We start from the raw sequence: 17270 nt of genomic DNA, 5'->3' as shown, positions 1-17270 counted from the left end.
GGATGCAAACACCCAGCTTGCTTCGTAGTTTCTCAAATTGCTTGATATCTAAGGCTTTTGTGAAGATGTCAGCCAGTTGTTCTTCAGTTGTTACATGCTCTAGAGTTACAATTTTGTCTTCAACAAGATCCCTAATGAAGTGATGCCGGATGTCAATGTGCTTTGTTCTGCTATGTTGTATAGGATTTTTGGAAATGTTGATAGCACTTAGATTGTCACAGTACAATGTTAGAACATTTTGTTGAACATCATACTCTTCCAGCATTTGCTTCATCCAGACTAACTGAGAGCAGCTACTACCTGCAGCAATATATTCTGCCTCTGCGGTTGATAGAGACACTGAATTTTGTTTCTTGCTGAACCAAGACACCAAATTGTTTCCAAGGAAGAAACAGCCTCCAGAAGTACTTTTTCTGTCATCTGCACTACCTGCCCAATCAGCATCACAATAGCCAATCAACCTGCAACTTCCACCGTGAGAATAAAGAATCCCATAGTCTGTGGTGCCATTTATGTACTTCAGAATCCTTTTAACTTGAACAAGATGACTCATTTTAGGATCTGCTTGATATCTAGCACAAACCCCTACAGCAAAAGTTATGTCAGGTCTGCTTGCTGTAAGATATAGGAGACTTCCAATCATGCTTCTGTACAGGCTTTGATCAACAGCTACACCATTTTCATCTTTGGATAGCTTTACATGAGTGGCTGCTGGTGTTCTTTTATGACTGGCATTATCTAGCCCGAACTTCTTCACAATATTCTTGGCATACTTGTTCTGAGAGATGAAGGTTGTGTTTTCCATCTGTCTGACTTGCAGACCAAGAAAATAAGTCAGTTTTCCCACAAGACTCATTTCAAATTCAGACTGCATGTGATGAACGAAATGTTAAACCATTTGATTCGACATTCCTCCAAACACAATATTATCAGGGTAAGTAAGGCTAATCAGGAATCTTTCATGTTCTTTCTTTACAGACTTGTCTGCATCACTTTTCTTGAACTCTTGAATGTTACAGTTCTCTGAGAATCTTTTGAGCCAAGGTCTGGAAGCTTGCTCAAGGTACAGACACGCTTTCTTGTACACAAGGACATAAGGACATGAGTCATCATAAACTCTGTGTTCTTCTACACAGACATCTTTTTGAAGATACCCATCATTATTCTTTCGAATAAAAGTTTCACATACCAGAAGACAGATGGATTTAAACTCAACTAAAGAGTCAAGGATTTCAACAATTTTGAACTTTTCTTTTAGAGCAGGACCTTGTATTGCTAGATTGGCCTTGTTCCCTGTCACATTATCAGAACTGATATTGGAAATAGTATTTTTAGTATCTGGCATAGACACCAAATCTCCGCCCATACTTCCTCCACCTTCAGTATTTTCAACTTGAGTAGTGGCAGACACCTTATGATGTTCAATCATTACTCGCAACATCTCAATGTGTTCCTCATACTCTGAGTCCCATTTGTAACAGTTGTCTCTAGATCTGACCCCTTTCATTATGGTTTCTCCTTCTTTGTTCACAACTTTGCATCCAGTCTTCCTGAAGGTAATTTCTAGATCCTGATCACACAACTGGCTTATGCTAATCAGGTTTGAGTGGAGTCCTTCGACCAGAAACACATTAGTCAACTTAGGTAACTTGCTCTTCTTAAGGCTTCCTATTCCTATAACTCTGGCTTTAAAGTTATCAGCAAAGGTAACAGGGCCAACATCAACCAGTCTCAAGTCTTCAAAGTAATTGTATTCACCAGTCATATGTCTAGAACAGCCACTATCAAAGAACCAACCCTTCTCATCAGATGTTGCTGAGGATGTATGAATCATCAGACCCACGCATTTAGATTTCCTTTCTTTATATGTTTCACTCTCTACAGATCTGGATTGATACAGTTCAGGTGTTTTGTACAGATTGAAACACAACAGATTTTTATGTCCTTGTAAGTTGTTAGGAGGACATTTCCAGGTGGAAGACTCTTTTTCAGGCTTAGTTAGGAGAGGTTCTGAAGGATGTTCTAACATTTTGCCAGGGTTATCCACTGTGCTGGAAGAAGTTACAAAATTTAACTTTTCAACTGAGTTCACACTTTTATCTATCTCATGCTGATCTAGAGACTGGACATAGTTACTAATCTTATGTTCATTTATCAAAGGTTCATGAGTATGTTCTATGTCATTAGGTTCTTCTATTGTTTGACCATCTAACGATTCAGTAAAAACATCAGTTCCAGCACTCATCATCATAACTTGTTGTGAGGCATTGTTAAGATGAGATTTGACAGATATTACCTTATGATTAAGATCAGCAACTTTGCTCGAATGATTAGATCTTTTATACTGGAGCTGGTTGATAATCTCATCATGCTCTGCTAGAAGCTTAGACATGTCTGTATCATCATAGTCAGGTACCACAATTTCCCTACCAGCAAGGTCTTTATCAGAAGAATTACACAGGGGTATCACTCTTCCAGTCAAAGCAGTGACAATTTTGGCAGCATCTCCTTCACCATCTCCATCTTCATCATCAGACCAAGAAACCAACATCCCTTTCTTTTGTTTCTTGAGCAAGGTTGCACATTCAGTTCTAATGTGACCATAACCTCCACATTCAAAGCATTGCACTCCTTTGTATTGAACATTTTTGTCATTATTTCTGTCATACCTTGGATTGCTTTGTTGCTTGTCAATGTTGAATCGGATGTTTTGCCCACTGCCTCTGATTCTGCTATTGACTTGTTTCAAGAGTCTGTTGAACTGTCTACCCAGCATAGCCATATCATCTGCGATTTTGTCATCTTCTGCATCTTCATACCATTCATCATTATCAGCTGCATTTGCTGTAAGAGCAATACCTTTTCCTTTCTTCTCACTTTTGTTGTCAACAACAAGCTCATAGTTCTGTAAAGAACCTATGAGTTCTTCCACTTGCATACTGGAGACATCCTGAGATTCTTCAATAGCTATCACCTTCATATCGAATTTCTTTGGAAGGGATCTGAGAATCTTTCTCACCAATTTCTCATCTGACAACTTTTCACCCAGAGAATCAAATGAATTTGCAATGTCTAAGACATTCATGTAGTAGTCTTGGATGGTCTCATCCTCCTGCATTTTCAGATTCTCAAATTTGGTTGTTAAGAGCTGAACTCTTGAGCTCTTTACTTTTGAGGTTCCTTCATGTGCTGTCTTGAGGATGTCCCAAGCATCTTTGGCAACATCACACTTTTTGATGAGTCTGAACATATTTTTGTCTACCCCATTGAAAAGAGCATTTAACGCCTTTGAATTTGCTAGTGACAATTCATCTTCAGGAACAGTCCACTCCTCTTCCGGTTTCAGAATGGCTGTTTTGTTTCCATCTTTATCAAGGACAACTGGATGTTCCCAACCTCTTAACACTGCTTTCCAGGTTTTGCTGTCAATAGACTTGAGATAGGCACTCATGCGTGACTTCCAGTAGTCATAGTTTGTTCCATCTAGTAATGGTGGCCTGTTAACGAAACCTCCTTCTTTCTCCATATTGCCAGAATAGATCTCCTCTAGATCTCACCCAATAACAGGCAGGGTGCCTGCTCTGATGCCAATTGTTATTCTGGCACGTTAGACTTACGATATTCCAAACGATGTTCTAACACAGGACACAGATACACAGATGTTGTATATGATGTTTAGAACATTAGGCTAACAAAGACAAACATAATAAAGCAAATAATGGACAAGAAAGAAAAGAGGCACAGAGAATTGTTAACCCAGTTCGGTGCAACGTCACCTACATCTGGGGGCTACCAAGCCAGGAAGGAAATCCACTAGTGCAGTCCGTATTCAAAAGCTCTCAGCAAACCACGTTTGCACTTAAGACCTAGGACCTACCCCAACTAGACTTCAACCTAGGAACTCCTAGATTTGAGATCCCATCTCACTCCCTTACAACAGATCACAATCCCCTGTGATTCCCAAATTACAGACTCAATCCAAATGAGGTTACCCTCGAAAAACAACAACTTGCAACCTTGCTTAAAAGCTTAGATGCAGTCCACAATCTACCTAGCTCCTTGCTTAAAAGCTTCGGAGTAGTGCACAGTATTACAACTCAAAGCAGAGTCCTAAACATGTATCAAGATGATACACGAAAGGCTCACAATATGTATGACTTAAAACCTAAACAAAAACTCTATTTGTTGCACAATGTCTTGAATGAATATCTTCAGGTCTTGCAGCCTTTTATATACTGAAGCAAGGCGTGTCATTCCTTCAATCATGCTTCAGATCGGATCAGTGCCTTCTTCATTAAGCAATATGGACGGATATAGAAACTCCTATAAAATAGGCTTGTTAAAAGTCACATTAAAAATACTTTCCTAAGTCATTTCATCAATTCCTTAAGAAATCACATATGTTCTGATCTCTTCATAATTGCACACGGTTCATACCAACACATGCTGGTGTGGATTCCTTCAATCAAGCAAGCGCGTGCGTAAACATAGGTCAGGCCCAGAACGTACAGAACAACTCTTGATGTTGGAACATTGTGTTCCACATCTGAAGTGAATATTTGTTTTAGGCAAAAGTGAAGCCAACATACAAATCTCCAACAGATCCGATTAGTGGTAAAGTCTTACTTATTCATGCTTGTACTTTCTTAATCTTGTTCATGTGCGAAGATAATATACTTCGCGTCTAATCATTCTAAGGATTCTTGCTAACTAGCTAGTTCTCGACAACTATGTCAAGGCTCTAGTTCTTTCCCTTGCTTAATGAGTAATTTACTACCTGATTCTCGACATGATTCTCTCGTATGCCATGCCTTACTAATATGCTTAATATTAGCTCATTTATTATAAGAATTCTTGCATACAATGATCATTATTTAGGACCTTGGTTTGAGGGGTTTACATTCGTAAAAAGACACCACGGAGAAAACCGCGTCGCGAATCCCCATGCCTGCCTGAAGCAAGCAAAACAATGAGATTCCTCACTGTCTTACTCGCCTAGGCGAGTAGATTTGCTGGGGAGGCGAGCAGCAGCTCACAGCTGCGAGTTGGGGGCGAGCAGGACCCCCCATTCGAAGTTCTAGCTCGCCGTGGAGAGTAATAGCTCGCCGTGGCGAGTTAGGACAGTCTAGAACACTTAAAAACGGTATTTTAAGCCCAAAAACCTCAAACCAAGTGTCTCTAAGCATATTGGTACATATTTGATCATTGAATACTTGTAAAACATTCATTTGGCAAGTTTAAACATATTTAGTATGCATGGCAAGAAAAGGGGCAACTAACATATACTTGAAAACCCTAGAAAAATTCATGTTATTCATATTAATCTATCAAGGCATAATCATGATCCCAAAGGGTGGAAAAACTATCTATGGAACTCACCTAGAAAGTTTCTTGTGGCATCTCCAAGTTCCAAGTATCAAGCAAGCCCAAAACTCAAGTTTTGATCTACTAGCTTCCTTGACTTAAACCAATCCATCTTGTCGTTCTTTCTTGCCATTTAAGCCTCATGATCCTTGGCCATGAAGAAGCCCTAGCTTGAATCATCTTCCACCTTACCATGAACCAAACCCTAACTCTTGACTTTCAAGATAAACTCAACTCAAGATGTTTCTTGCTTATCCCTCCAATTTCATGTAGTAATATCAACAAAAGTTCCAAAACCACAATTATAAACCCTAGCTTCTTGTTTCAATCCAAACCCTAAATTTTGAATCACTTCCTTAAGAGGAGAAATAGGGGAAATCAAACATAATACAAACCTCCTTTAGCTTATAGATCAAGAGGAACCACAATCTTAAGGCTTGCCATGAAAAGAAGAAGTTTTGGAAAGGATTTGAAGAGAGAAGAGAGGAAGAGGGCGTGAGAGGTAGAGAGAAGGAGGAGGAAAATATTTTCCAACATAGAGAGAGAGAGAGAGAGAGAGAGAGAGAGAGAGAGAGAGAGAGAGAAAGGATAAGGAAGAATGAGATATTTTGCCCCAAAATCAAATAAATATCCTTACCACGTGAATTTACCATTTTGCCCTTGCCTTGAACGTGTTTAAAACGACTCTGATACTTTTCCCGTAAAAAGCTGACATCTTGTAAAATATTTTCCATTAACTCACTTTCCATGAATTACATTCATCTGACACGGTCAACAGGTAATATACCGATACTGTTAGGCGGGATATTACAGATGTAAAAACTGTATGTTGAGTAATATTAATATATGATATCAAGGCTATATTTTTGTTTTGAACATGTATTTTTTAAAAAAATTGATCAAAAAGTTCCTTTTGTGAGAAAGTAGAAGAGTAATTGTTACTAACAAACCATATGTCGCTAAGTAAAGTATGGACCCAAATAAAAAAGAGATTAGTTTTAAAAATTATTATCTGTTTTGAGAGATAAAGGATATTTCAAATCTTTGTACTTTATGGTTAATTAATCTTTGATTGATAGCAATATGACAATAAGTTTATCAACATATTATGTGATTAATCCGTAACACAGTTTGTACAAAAGTAAGTATTGTATGTTCTTATCTTAATGGGGCCAAAGTGAGATCTTTAAATTAATTTATTCAAAAAAAAAATAGATATTTAAATTAATGGTTAAAGGAGTTGATTGTTTAAAGAAAAAAATAATTTCTCTCATACTCGATAATGTTTTTTTATTCATGCCTACAATATTGTTTGCCTAAAAAAAATTACAATATTGTTACCGTTTACATATATTTATTGATCAAATTAAAAGGAGTTATATTTGTATTGTTTTTAGTTTAATAGCAAAATATTAGTTTTGTATATTTTTCTTAAGGATTGTTTTCTAGAGCAAATTTAGTTGAAGCAAGTCATGCTAAGCCATTAATATTTGCAATTTAGTGCGTGTTATGATTTTTCTGCCACATAAAATGTTTATTTTTATTCATTAAGAATTTCTTGCCACGTAAGGTTTCAAAAAAGGTAGGAAGCGATCGTACGTATAATTTCCTCCGCTGATAATCTTCTCTCACAAAATGCACAATTTTTTTTCCAAACAAGCAATATTTTTTTAACAAGCCAAAATGAATTATATTAACAAAATCACAGTAATCCCTTCAGCATATGGTGTGCCAAAAAAAACTACTAAAAATTCAAGTTGCCCAGAGTGTAACAAGAGAACAGTGGTAGCCAATACTCAATTGAACTCTCTGTTTTCCTTTCACTCTGCTTGTTCAATCGAACTCCAATCGAACTCAGTGATCATCGTCTTTCTTTTTGCAATCGAACCTCAATCGAACTCTCAAAGAATACCATCGAATCTCAATCTAACTCTATTCTCTCCATCGAACTCTTTCTCTCTCTAACATCTATTATCTAAATATTTATTTATATGCATGTTTGATTTGTCTAGCTTCTGAGTTCAACGACGGACTATGAATAGATTTTTAGTTGGGCTAAACAAATAGCGACGAAAAATGCAATCAATTTTTAATATTTCATATTTTAGCGACCGAAATTTCGACCAATATTACAATCGCTAAATAAATTTTCAATCATTTTTTCGGTCGTTAAACAAATTATTGACCAATAGTTTGGTCACAAATTTTTTAATATAATCAATATTTTTGTAATATTCTGGTGTAACTATAATCAAATCATGCCTTAATGTACGTCTATATGCTCTGAGTATCATTCATTTAATATAAATTTATTATTAATATTTTTAGGAGAAGTAGTTTATTATTATCATCATACAAGTTAGTATTTCTCTTATAATGTTAAATTTAAGTTCAAATAAAATATCAAACTATTTTTGTCGATTGTGATTATTTTTTCATACATATTCAATGTTAATATATTTTGAAAAATAATATTTTAGTGACGCAATTTTGATAAATACAAATTTCTATCAAAAAATAATATAACAAAAATATTGACAAAATACTCCTAGCATTTATAACTTATAAAAATAGTGACACACATTTATAACTTATAAAAAAATAAGCCCATTTAATCTCGGGTACGGCTCTTATCCTAGCATTTTTTCGCTCGTTCCCAACAAAATAGCCTAGCGTGAGTTAACTCACGCACGTGTATTCTCAACTCACACCGGAGTATTTTGTGTTGGGAATGAGCAAAAAATGGTGTAAGAAGAGCAATTCTCTTTAATCTCCTTTCAGACACATAAGACCGTTTAATCTCCTTTCAGACTCTTTCTCCATTGCGATTTTTCAGACACAACAAAGCTCCATTGCGATTTTTCCGCTCTTCCGATCTGATGCTCGAAAATGGCAATTGAAGCTCGTTGAGGTTCCGATCTTTAGCTCTCTTCTCTGCAACGTAGCCGTTTTCACTTCACAAATTTCATTGGAAGCTCCGATTGAAGCTCGTTTTTTCTCTCTTCTCTGCAACGTAGTCGTTTTCTCTCTCACAAGGTATTTCGATTGCTTCGAAAACTCTTGATTAGGGTTTATACTCTCAAACCCTAAGGATTCTATATTCAATTGTCATAACTTTTGCTAAATTTGTTCGATTAATTCCAAATTCTGTTTTTGTATCATGCATTCATTAGATTTACTAGTTATGTTGATATCACATTTCAAATTATCTGATATTTGCTATCTCAGGTCCTGTTTGGATTGTTTCAGTTTACTTATTTGAACTTATTTAGTGGAATAAGTTTTGTAGTGGAATAATTGACTTATTTGACTTATCTCAGGGCCTGTTTTGTTTTGATTGGTGTTGTAATTTAACTTTAACGTTATCAAAACCCATTTTAGTAGTGAGCACAAAATGATTAAGTTTATTTTTTATACTCAACGTGTTCATATCAAATCTAATGTCCTTATTGGTTGTTTTGGATGAATGGAAGCTATTCGAGAAGAAGAGGGATTTGACCAGATTCGACAAGTGGCCTAAGACTGTTCAGATTCAGAGGAAGAAGAGGATTTTGAAGCAGAGGTTGAAGGTCAGAAATTAACTATTGAAATGTTTGTTCTGATTTTACCTTGAGCTGTCTAGAAATTTGGATGTGGTTGCATGTAGAGACTTTTGAAAACATATTTTAACCTATCCGTGTATCAGTCTATATGGTTTGTAGGTGTTATTTATGCTGATGCTATTTCTCTAAACTTCTTATTTATATATTGCAATGAGAATTTAATTGATAATCTAGTTTAGCATTTCAACATTTAGCATGTACTGGTGCTGTCATCAGCAGCTGTCAGTTGCATTATGTTACAACTTGCTGTCATCACCTCAATGATTAAACCATGTTAATTGTGTAAAAACTTGCCCTGCAGACTGATTAAACCATACAGATCAATTGCTAAATATGGATTGATTTCAATAAATTCCAAGTGTTTTCTTTAGAAGTATTTTATGAAAATGTGTTTTCTGATCTAGTTAACATACCATACCTTATTTCCTTTGGTAGTTTTTTGGTTTAAAAGTTTAACATTTCGTATATCATGAGTCAAACTACGCTATCGAAAATATCATTCCTTTTAAGCTGATAAAGTTGCAGGTATTCATGATGCTGATTTCTTTCATTATGAATGTATTGTTTTTAAATTGAGATTGTTCATGAATGTTGTGAATTGTCAAACTATTTTCTTGTTTAAATTTGTACTACTTTGCTTTGGTCCAATGATTCACTTAGTGATAATCAATAACACCATGTCAATAATGTCATGCTTCTCTCATCTTATAGCTATTACTTGATATAAGCTCCAACATTGCCTCAATTAAATCAGGAAATTGATTCTTTCCATTGAAATTCTCTGAATTTTTCTCAATTGTTGCATCTCTATCACAAACTCAATTTCCTTTTATCTAGCATTTCAACATTTAGCATGTACTGGTGCTGTCATCAGCAGCTGTCAGTTGCATTATGTTACAGCTTGCTGTCATCACCTCAATGATTAAACCATGTTAATTGTGTTAAAACTTGCCCTGCAGACTGATCAAACCATTTTAATTGTGTGATTGACTATGTTTTTGGATAATTTGTTTTCATGAGCTATCTTGATGGATGTAGGGAAAGGCATACAGTGGATATTCAATTATTTTATTTCCTTGTTGAATGATTGCATTTGTTGTTATTTATCTATCTACATTCATGTTTAAGCCATTATTAAGTTTGTACTTTTGGAATTATGAAGTTACATTGTACTTTCTCATACACATGTATAGCCTAGATATATAGCAGTAGCACACAAGAAAGTGCCAAAAATGTGTCACACTCAGAATAGTTCTTCTATTCTAGTCTAGATAGCAAAAGACAAAAATTTAATGGACCACACACTATGGTATGATAGAGTTGGTGTGTGAATGTAGGAATATAAAACAAAAGTGTGTCACGATATAGTTGTTTTTGTGAATCAAAGGTTTATGAGTTTAAATATTGCTTTCATAAATTAATAATGAAGAATATTGTTCTTATAGAAAGTGTGGAAACTGGTGCTGTCATCAGCAGCTGTCAGTTGCATTATGTTACAGCTTGCTGTCATCACCTCAATGATTAAACCATGTTAATTGTGTTAAAACTTGCCCTGCAGACTGATCAAACCATTTTAATTGTGTGATTGACTATGTTTTTGGATAATTTGTTTTCATGAGCTATCTTGATGGATGTAGGGAAAGGCATACAGTGGATATTCAATTATTTTATTTCCTTGTTGAATGATTGCATTTGTTGTTATTTATCTATCTACATTCATGTTTAAGCCATTATTAAGTTTGTACTTTTGGAATTATGAAGTTACATTGTACTTTCTCATACACATGTATAGCCTAGATATATAGCAGTAGCACACAAGAAAGTGCCAAAAATGTCACACTCAGAATAGTTCTTCTATTCTAGTCTAGATAGCAAAAGACAAAAATTTAATGGACCACACACTATGGTATGATAGAGTTGGTGTGTGAATGTAGGAATATAAAACAAAAGTGTGTCACGATATAGTTGTTTTTGTGAATCAAAGGTTTATGAGTTTAAATATTGCTTTCATAAATTAATAATGAAGAATATTGTTCTTATAGAAAGTGTGGAAACTTGTGACATACTTACATTTCCTTTATTTATTGAATCTGTGGCTTCCCACGCGTGATTCCCTCTATAAACTTCTATTTTCTTGATATTCTTAGAGTAACTATCACTTAACACTACCTTTTCAGCTGAAGGTTCAAGTTCACCATATTGAAGCATCAACAAGTTGCAAAGTGAATATCCTTTCTTTTTCGCTGAGACCATGCCTAATAGATATCCAAGCATTCAATATCCGATTGGAAAACCCAGGAGATCAAATAGGATTAGAGTTCGATGCGATGGCGAAAGGATGACGGATGGTGTTGAAGTTGGCGGTGGCACCGGAGCTGAAGGTGGTGGTGGCGAAAGGAGGACCGATATTGTAGTAGGTGGTGGTGGGGAAAGGAGAAGGTCCAAAAGAATTAGGGCCATTGTTGAAGTTGGTGGCGGTGGCAATGAGGCTGTAGATGGTGGTGGAGAAATAAGGATGGATGGTGTTGAAGTTGGCGGTGGCGGTGGCACCAGAGCTGAAGGTGGTGGTGGCGAAAGGAGGACAGATGGTGTAATAGGTGGTGGTGGGGAAAGGAGAAGGTCCAAAAGAATTAGGGCCATGGTTGAAGTTGGTGGCGGTGGCAATGAGGCTGTAGATGGTGGTGGAGAAATGAGGATGGATGGTGTTGAAGTTGGCGGTGGCACCGGAGCTGAAGGTGGTGGAGGGGAAAGGAGGACCGATGGAGTTGTAGATGGTGGTGGCGAAAGGAGAAGGTCAAAAAGAATCAGGGCAATGGATGACGTTGGTGGCGATGGCGGTTGCGGTGGTGGTGGCGATGGAGATGTACATGGTGGTTGTGGCGAGATATTAGAAAAGCTGAGGAGTGAACTCATTGAAACGAGTAAGAATATTGTTATAAATTCGTTAAAATCTATTATGCATTTGACACACGGACACGGACACAAACCATAAGTGTCGTGTCAGACACACCGGGACACCCCCAATCCGAGGAGTGTCCGTGCTTCATAGCTCCATTTCAAGGCCATCACACTAATTGTATTTTCAATTCGTTTGTCAGATAAAAATGTGGAGAAACAAGCTGGAGATATCAAGAAATTGGAAGAAACATTGAGCAGTTTACAAATAAGCATTGAACAATTTACATGAACAGAGAACGAAGTGAGTGCAGAAGTAATGTAAAAGGTAAGGTGACGGCCACACCTGATATAGGTAAAAGCCGCGCAAAGCCTCCGCTAAATCCGTGATGTCCTCGTCGCAATGGCGGTTCCGGTAGAACTCTCCGATCGATTTAGTTTCAGTTATGTTTTTTGTACTTGTAAAATAAAGAAAGAAAAGAAAAAAAAAGTAACAAAGCACATATAAAAAGGTTGTACAAAAAACAAAATCTAGTCCAGAAAGAGAAAGGTGCAGATCAAGACGAATCAACTACCAATCTGGTTTCAACTGTGTTCACTGTTTAGCCATTATCTCTTTCCTATACAGGTAAACATTGTTTCTCTAACAACCCTCTTACTCATTGGGTTCTTTGTGTGCTTCGCTGTGTGTTTTTTAAGTCAATGTTTGGTTTTTCTGATTAAAATATGAAACAATAAAAAGTGTGAACGTGCTTTTGTGTTTAAGCAAAGACTGGTTTTGCGCCTAGAGAGCATGATTAGTACTCTCTTGAATTTTATTCATTAAAATGCACAAATATTGGCTGTTGAGAGAAGGGAGAAGGTGCTTCTTTTGAATATGAGCTGTTTTTCCATCTTTTGAGACATAAGCTTGTCTAAATTTCCCTTCTTTTTAATTCTCTCTCTTTCCCTTTCTTTCCTTTTTTTATTGTCGAATTTTCTGTGTAATTTTTGAAATGGTCTTTGCTTCTTAAGAGAGAGAGAGAGATGAAAAAGAATTTTCCTCAATCATTCATCATGTTTGGTTTCAAAGTTACGAATATTAGTAATGACGAATTTGATAAAGCTAAATCCGCATGTTTTAGTGATACAGTGATGATGAAGCCACTGAGAACTAGTATGGTGGGAGCTTGCCTTCAGCAAGTTTTGGGAACAGGCAAGAAGAGACAGCCGGGAAAAGAGATGCCTGATGGTTCAACTTCAGTTTGAAGCCTTCTGTGCGGAATGAAAATTTTAGTGGTTGATGTTAATGGAAGTGACTGCAGGCGCCTTGAAAAACTTTGGAGCGGATGTGAAGTGTGCAGACAGCGGCAAAGCTGCTCTTGAAATGCTTCTATTCCCTCACAAGTTTGATGCTTGCTTCAAGGATATTCAAATGCAAGAAATGGACGGGTATGTTTGTTTGCATCGATTATTAATTTTTTTTTTTTTTTTTTTGGTATTATTTGAAGATAACATGATAGTTCCTTTGCTGATTTAGAAAAAACTTGCATAAGTTGAATGCAAGTTACGCGATAGTTGCCTTGCTGATAAATTCAATGATATCCACGTAAGTTGAATGCACGTAACTTGCATGTTGGCTATACAAGTTATGTATGAACTAATTCACATTCAAATTATTTTGTTGTATATAAACTCTATTTACACGTTATGTGTGTTCTAATTCACATGAATAATGTTTTTACCCTCTATACATGTTATGTTTGTTCTAATTCACATGAATATTATTTTTTACCCATATTGTTTTTTATAAATCATGTACTTACATTATTTTCAGGTTTGAAGCAACTCTTCGAATTCGGGAGATGGAGAGGACGGCGAATGAGGAGACTAATGGTGAATGTAGTGAAAGGAAAAGTGAATTCCATTTAGCTATATTGGCGATGACAGTAGATGTAATCCATGCTACATATGAAGAGTGTTTGAAATGTGGGATGGATGTTTATGTCTCAAAACCTTTTGAGGAAGGAATTGTTCAGGTAGTCATTTCTTTCTTAGTTGTTTTGTATGAGCATATATGGAGATATGTGTATTAGTTAGTATCGAACTGGTGGATATTTAGCAGATTTGTAGTTGTGCCTTTGTCACTTTTCTCTTTCTTTATTTTTTTATTGTCGAATTTTCTGTGTAATTTTTGAAATGGTCTTCGCTTCTTGAGAGAGAGAGAGAGAGAGAGAGGGAGGGAGGGAGATGAAAAAGAATTTTCCTCAATCATTCATCATGCTTGGTTTCGCTTTTTTGATTTGATTCTTGTTTCCTAAGACTCTTAGGCTAAGAGGTTTTGGTTTGGTTTGGTTTGAATCATGCAAGACAATGCTGTAATGATACTGTACTTGGTTTTTTGTTCTGTGAACTTTTTCTTTCAACCAGCAGATAAAAGTATCTGAGATTTTAGGACTACTTTACACTTTAAGCAAAGTAAGCTAGTTCCTATATATAAAAAAGTTAGAGCTAGAGCTACTGGGAAAGTTGTTCCGACTGGCCCAATTAGGTTGTTGGGTTCTCATCATCTCGGTGTGGTTTTAACATTTCCTGTTTACAAATTTAAGCTCCCTCCCAACCCAACAACAGAAGAGCTTATTAAAGCGACTGCAGGGTATATCCTTATTTCACTACGTTTCAGCTTTTTGTTTTTAGAATTTTTTTTCTTATGTTTCATATGAGTAATTAGAGGATGAAGGTTGTGTTTAGTATAAAAATCTTGGGTGCACTATTGCATTATTAGCATTTTATTAAGCAACAGTTAATCCGTCAATGCCACTATTAGTGTTATCGACACAGCTTCTATCATTGAGTTGAAGAAAACTGTTTCTGTTACAAGGCTTGTATTTGGTTATATTTTGAAACAGTGTGATGTTTCGTTTTTATGTCTGGTTTTAGTGTTCTTTTATATTTGTAGACTTATTGTTTTATCTATCCCCTGCGGTTTGCATTGTCTTCTCATAGTGTTAACGCCATTTTAATAAATGATAGTGATGCATACAGTCCTTGATTTCTTGAAGGGTAACTGAATGTTGACATTTTTATTGGTGTCAGGGAAACATTGCTGAAGGTGCACTTTTAACCGACTTTTTGATGGCTTGTAAGACCTGGATTGCTCAGCTGAATTGGGATCTGTTGGCCAGAATGCGGACTTTAGCACATACGGGGACTGGCTTCTACGGGTAATGTTGTGGGGCATGACGACTTGAATTTCATGGAGTTGATTGATCTAGACTCCGACACGTTCCGGCAGACCCAACCTGAAAGTTGGAGTCAATAAATAAATTTATCGGGCCTTTTGGCGTGATATTTTCAGAGAACCAAGCGCGAGACTAATATTTGGGCACTATTGCTGCTGTGCTCGTTGGCTCTTTTGGAGAAAGACTCGTTGTTTTTCAATTGGGGTTACTTTATATATCTTTAGTACCAAATAAATAACTGAAGTTTTTTAAGTAACGGGTTATTGTGTGACTTGAGATTTGTGTTGCTTTTGCCTTTGATAATTGTCTGAGAAAATTGTGAATAAACACGCTCTTTGTGGTTCACGTTAACATTATCAAAATCAATGATTTATAATCAAATGTTTGTCACATTACTATTACTATTGGGTCTATTGATATGTTGTCTTGACTCTTGAGAGCTAAGGAACGACACTTGCGAACCATTCCACTGCTTGTTTTTATTTGTGGAGGATCACTTTTATTACTACAATTTCTCATTTTTGCAATGCAGAAGGACCGAGGAAAAACATAATGATAAAAATTAAATTTTTAGGTCCTACATGCCATTTAGCTTGTGTATCTTTCTTCCAAAAAGACATACATATATATATATATATATATATATATATATATATATATATATATATATATATATATATATATATATATACCAAAAGTTGCTCTTGATGTCAGAAATATAGATTAAAGGTGCAAGATATTACACAAAAGTTAAAAGATTTTATGTATATGAGAAAAGATTACAAGGCGGAAGCAAAAGCGTGCCTCCAAAGAAAAACAAACTTCCTATATATAGGAAAAGAAGTTCACTATTTGAACCAGTAAAAGGCGACCTAAACATTCGGTAGCCAAAAACAAACGACAAACGAAATTATTGCTTAAAGCCGGGTGCTCATTGGGCCCCATCGTCACTTAAACAATAAAAACAACACGACAAACAGCTTTAACAAAGTTGCCAAAAGAAAAAGCAAAAGAAAAAGCTAAAGCTAAAGTTGATAACGACTAAAGCAAAAGCTGAAAGAGACATATTGTCTTCTGAAAGATTCCTTGAGATAATTGCGGAGGAAATTATTTGGCTTTGCTTGCAACGATCTCAATCATTGAGTCCCAAATATCTTCCATCGTTGGATCTGGTTGAGATTCACCAGCTAACACATCTTCATCTTCATCAATGTCTTTGGACCCTTTTGAAGAGACTGACATATTGTCTTCGGGGAAAGAACAGAAAAACTGGTCTTTCATGAAATCAAGAACTCGGACCTTAATTTGATCATTAGTTTCTTGAGGATATTTCCTCTGAAAATAAGTCTTTACTTCATTCATAGAGAAGTTTTGAGTGTTGGTGGTTTTAACACTTTTGGCCTTATCAGATACAACAGAAGCCTTAATCTTATCAATTATGATCTTAAGGTCGTCTGGACTCATATTAGTCCAAAATTTATAAAAGAAATTTCTTTGGAGAATGGGAACATTGAACCTGTCTTTAGAGATAGTGATATTCCATCTCCAAATCCATGGGATTTGGAATTTACAGAAAAATAGACAAGGACATTGTCCGGTAATAAGTTTGCTGGATGCAACCTTTTCAATTAAAGGACTGGTATTGCACCAGGATGTATACAAATTTTGTATTTCTTCAGGTAAAATTTCTAAGGATGGGCCAAATTTTTGCCACCAAGAAAAGAACCAGTTTGGAATAGATTTTTCCACAACTTCAGGATTAATAGAGAAAAACCAAGAATGTTTGTTCTTGGGATTTTGGTAATAAAACATTTGGGTGAAAGCATTGACATAGTCCCAATAATTGAAATTGATAGAATTGTTTTGACTATCTATAATAGCCTTTTCATTGTTGGGGTTGATTCCCCAATCTTTAGGGAGTAAAATCTTATTAATGTGACATTTTGAAAAACTTATAAAGTCTTTGGTATTACCGTTATGGTGATTATGAGTGATAGTAACTGATCCTGATCCGATCAGAAGCATTTCAAGATGAGGTCTAGATTTTCCAGCCATTCCTGGATAGCATCTAGAGTCTAAATATCTGTCTTTAATAGACCAACCATCACTATTATTTAGTGAAAGATCTTCATCATCAATATACATAATGGTTTCTGTAATAGGGTTTTCAAAATACTCTTGAGGCGAC

General features: G+C 35.9%; 2 protein-coding genes across 4 annotated transcripts; one reads left to right on the top strand and one right to left on the bottom strand.

The window, feature by feature from the left end:
- Positions 1–889: 889 nt before the first annotated feature.
- Positions 890–3526, bottom strand: LOC146925612 (uncharacterized). The gene has a single exon (XM_085712000.1). It carries the CDS (start codon positions 3524–3526, stop codon positions 890–892), a length of 2637 nt encoding a protein of 878 aa, XP_085568126.1.
- Positions 3527–8185: 4659 nt separating this feature from the next.
- Positions 8186–15483, top strand: LOC146925611 (uncharacterized). 3 transcript variants are annotated; one of them, XM_085710500.1, is made up of 7 exons: positions 8186–8400; positions 8838–8933; positions 11150–11887; positions 12065–12489; positions 12986–13292; positions 13678–13879; positions 14937–15483. In XM_085710500.1, exons 3-4 carry the CDS (start codon positions 11218–11220, stop codon positions 12151–12153), a joined length of 759 nt encoding a protein of 252 aa, XP_085566626.1. In that variant the 5' UTR covers positions 8186–8400; positions 8838–8933; positions 11150–11217; the 3' UTR covers positions 12154–12489; positions 12986–13292; positions 13678–13879; positions 14937–15483. The 3 variants fall into 3 exon arrangements, with proteins under 3 accessions (XP_085566626.1, XP_085566625.1, XP_085566624.1); XM_085710499.1 differs by having other exon boundaries at positions 11144–11887; positions 12994–13292; XM_085710498.1 differs by having other exon boundaries at positions 11144–11887.
- The last annotated feature ends 1787 nt before the right edge of the window (positions 15484–17270 follow it).

Source organism: Medicago sativa, chromosome 5 (assembly GCF_051527215.1).
Source record: "Medicago sativa cultivar Bolivia chromosome 5, Bolivia_mono, whole genome shotgun sequence".
In the NCBI taxonomy this organism is placed as follows: domain Eukaryota; kingdom Viridiplantae; phylum Streptophyta; class Magnoliopsida; order Fabales; family Fabaceae; genus Medicago; species Medicago sativa.
The sequence above is the reverse complement of the archived record's forward strand: the minus strand, read 5'-3'. Positions and strand labels throughout refer to the sequence as shown.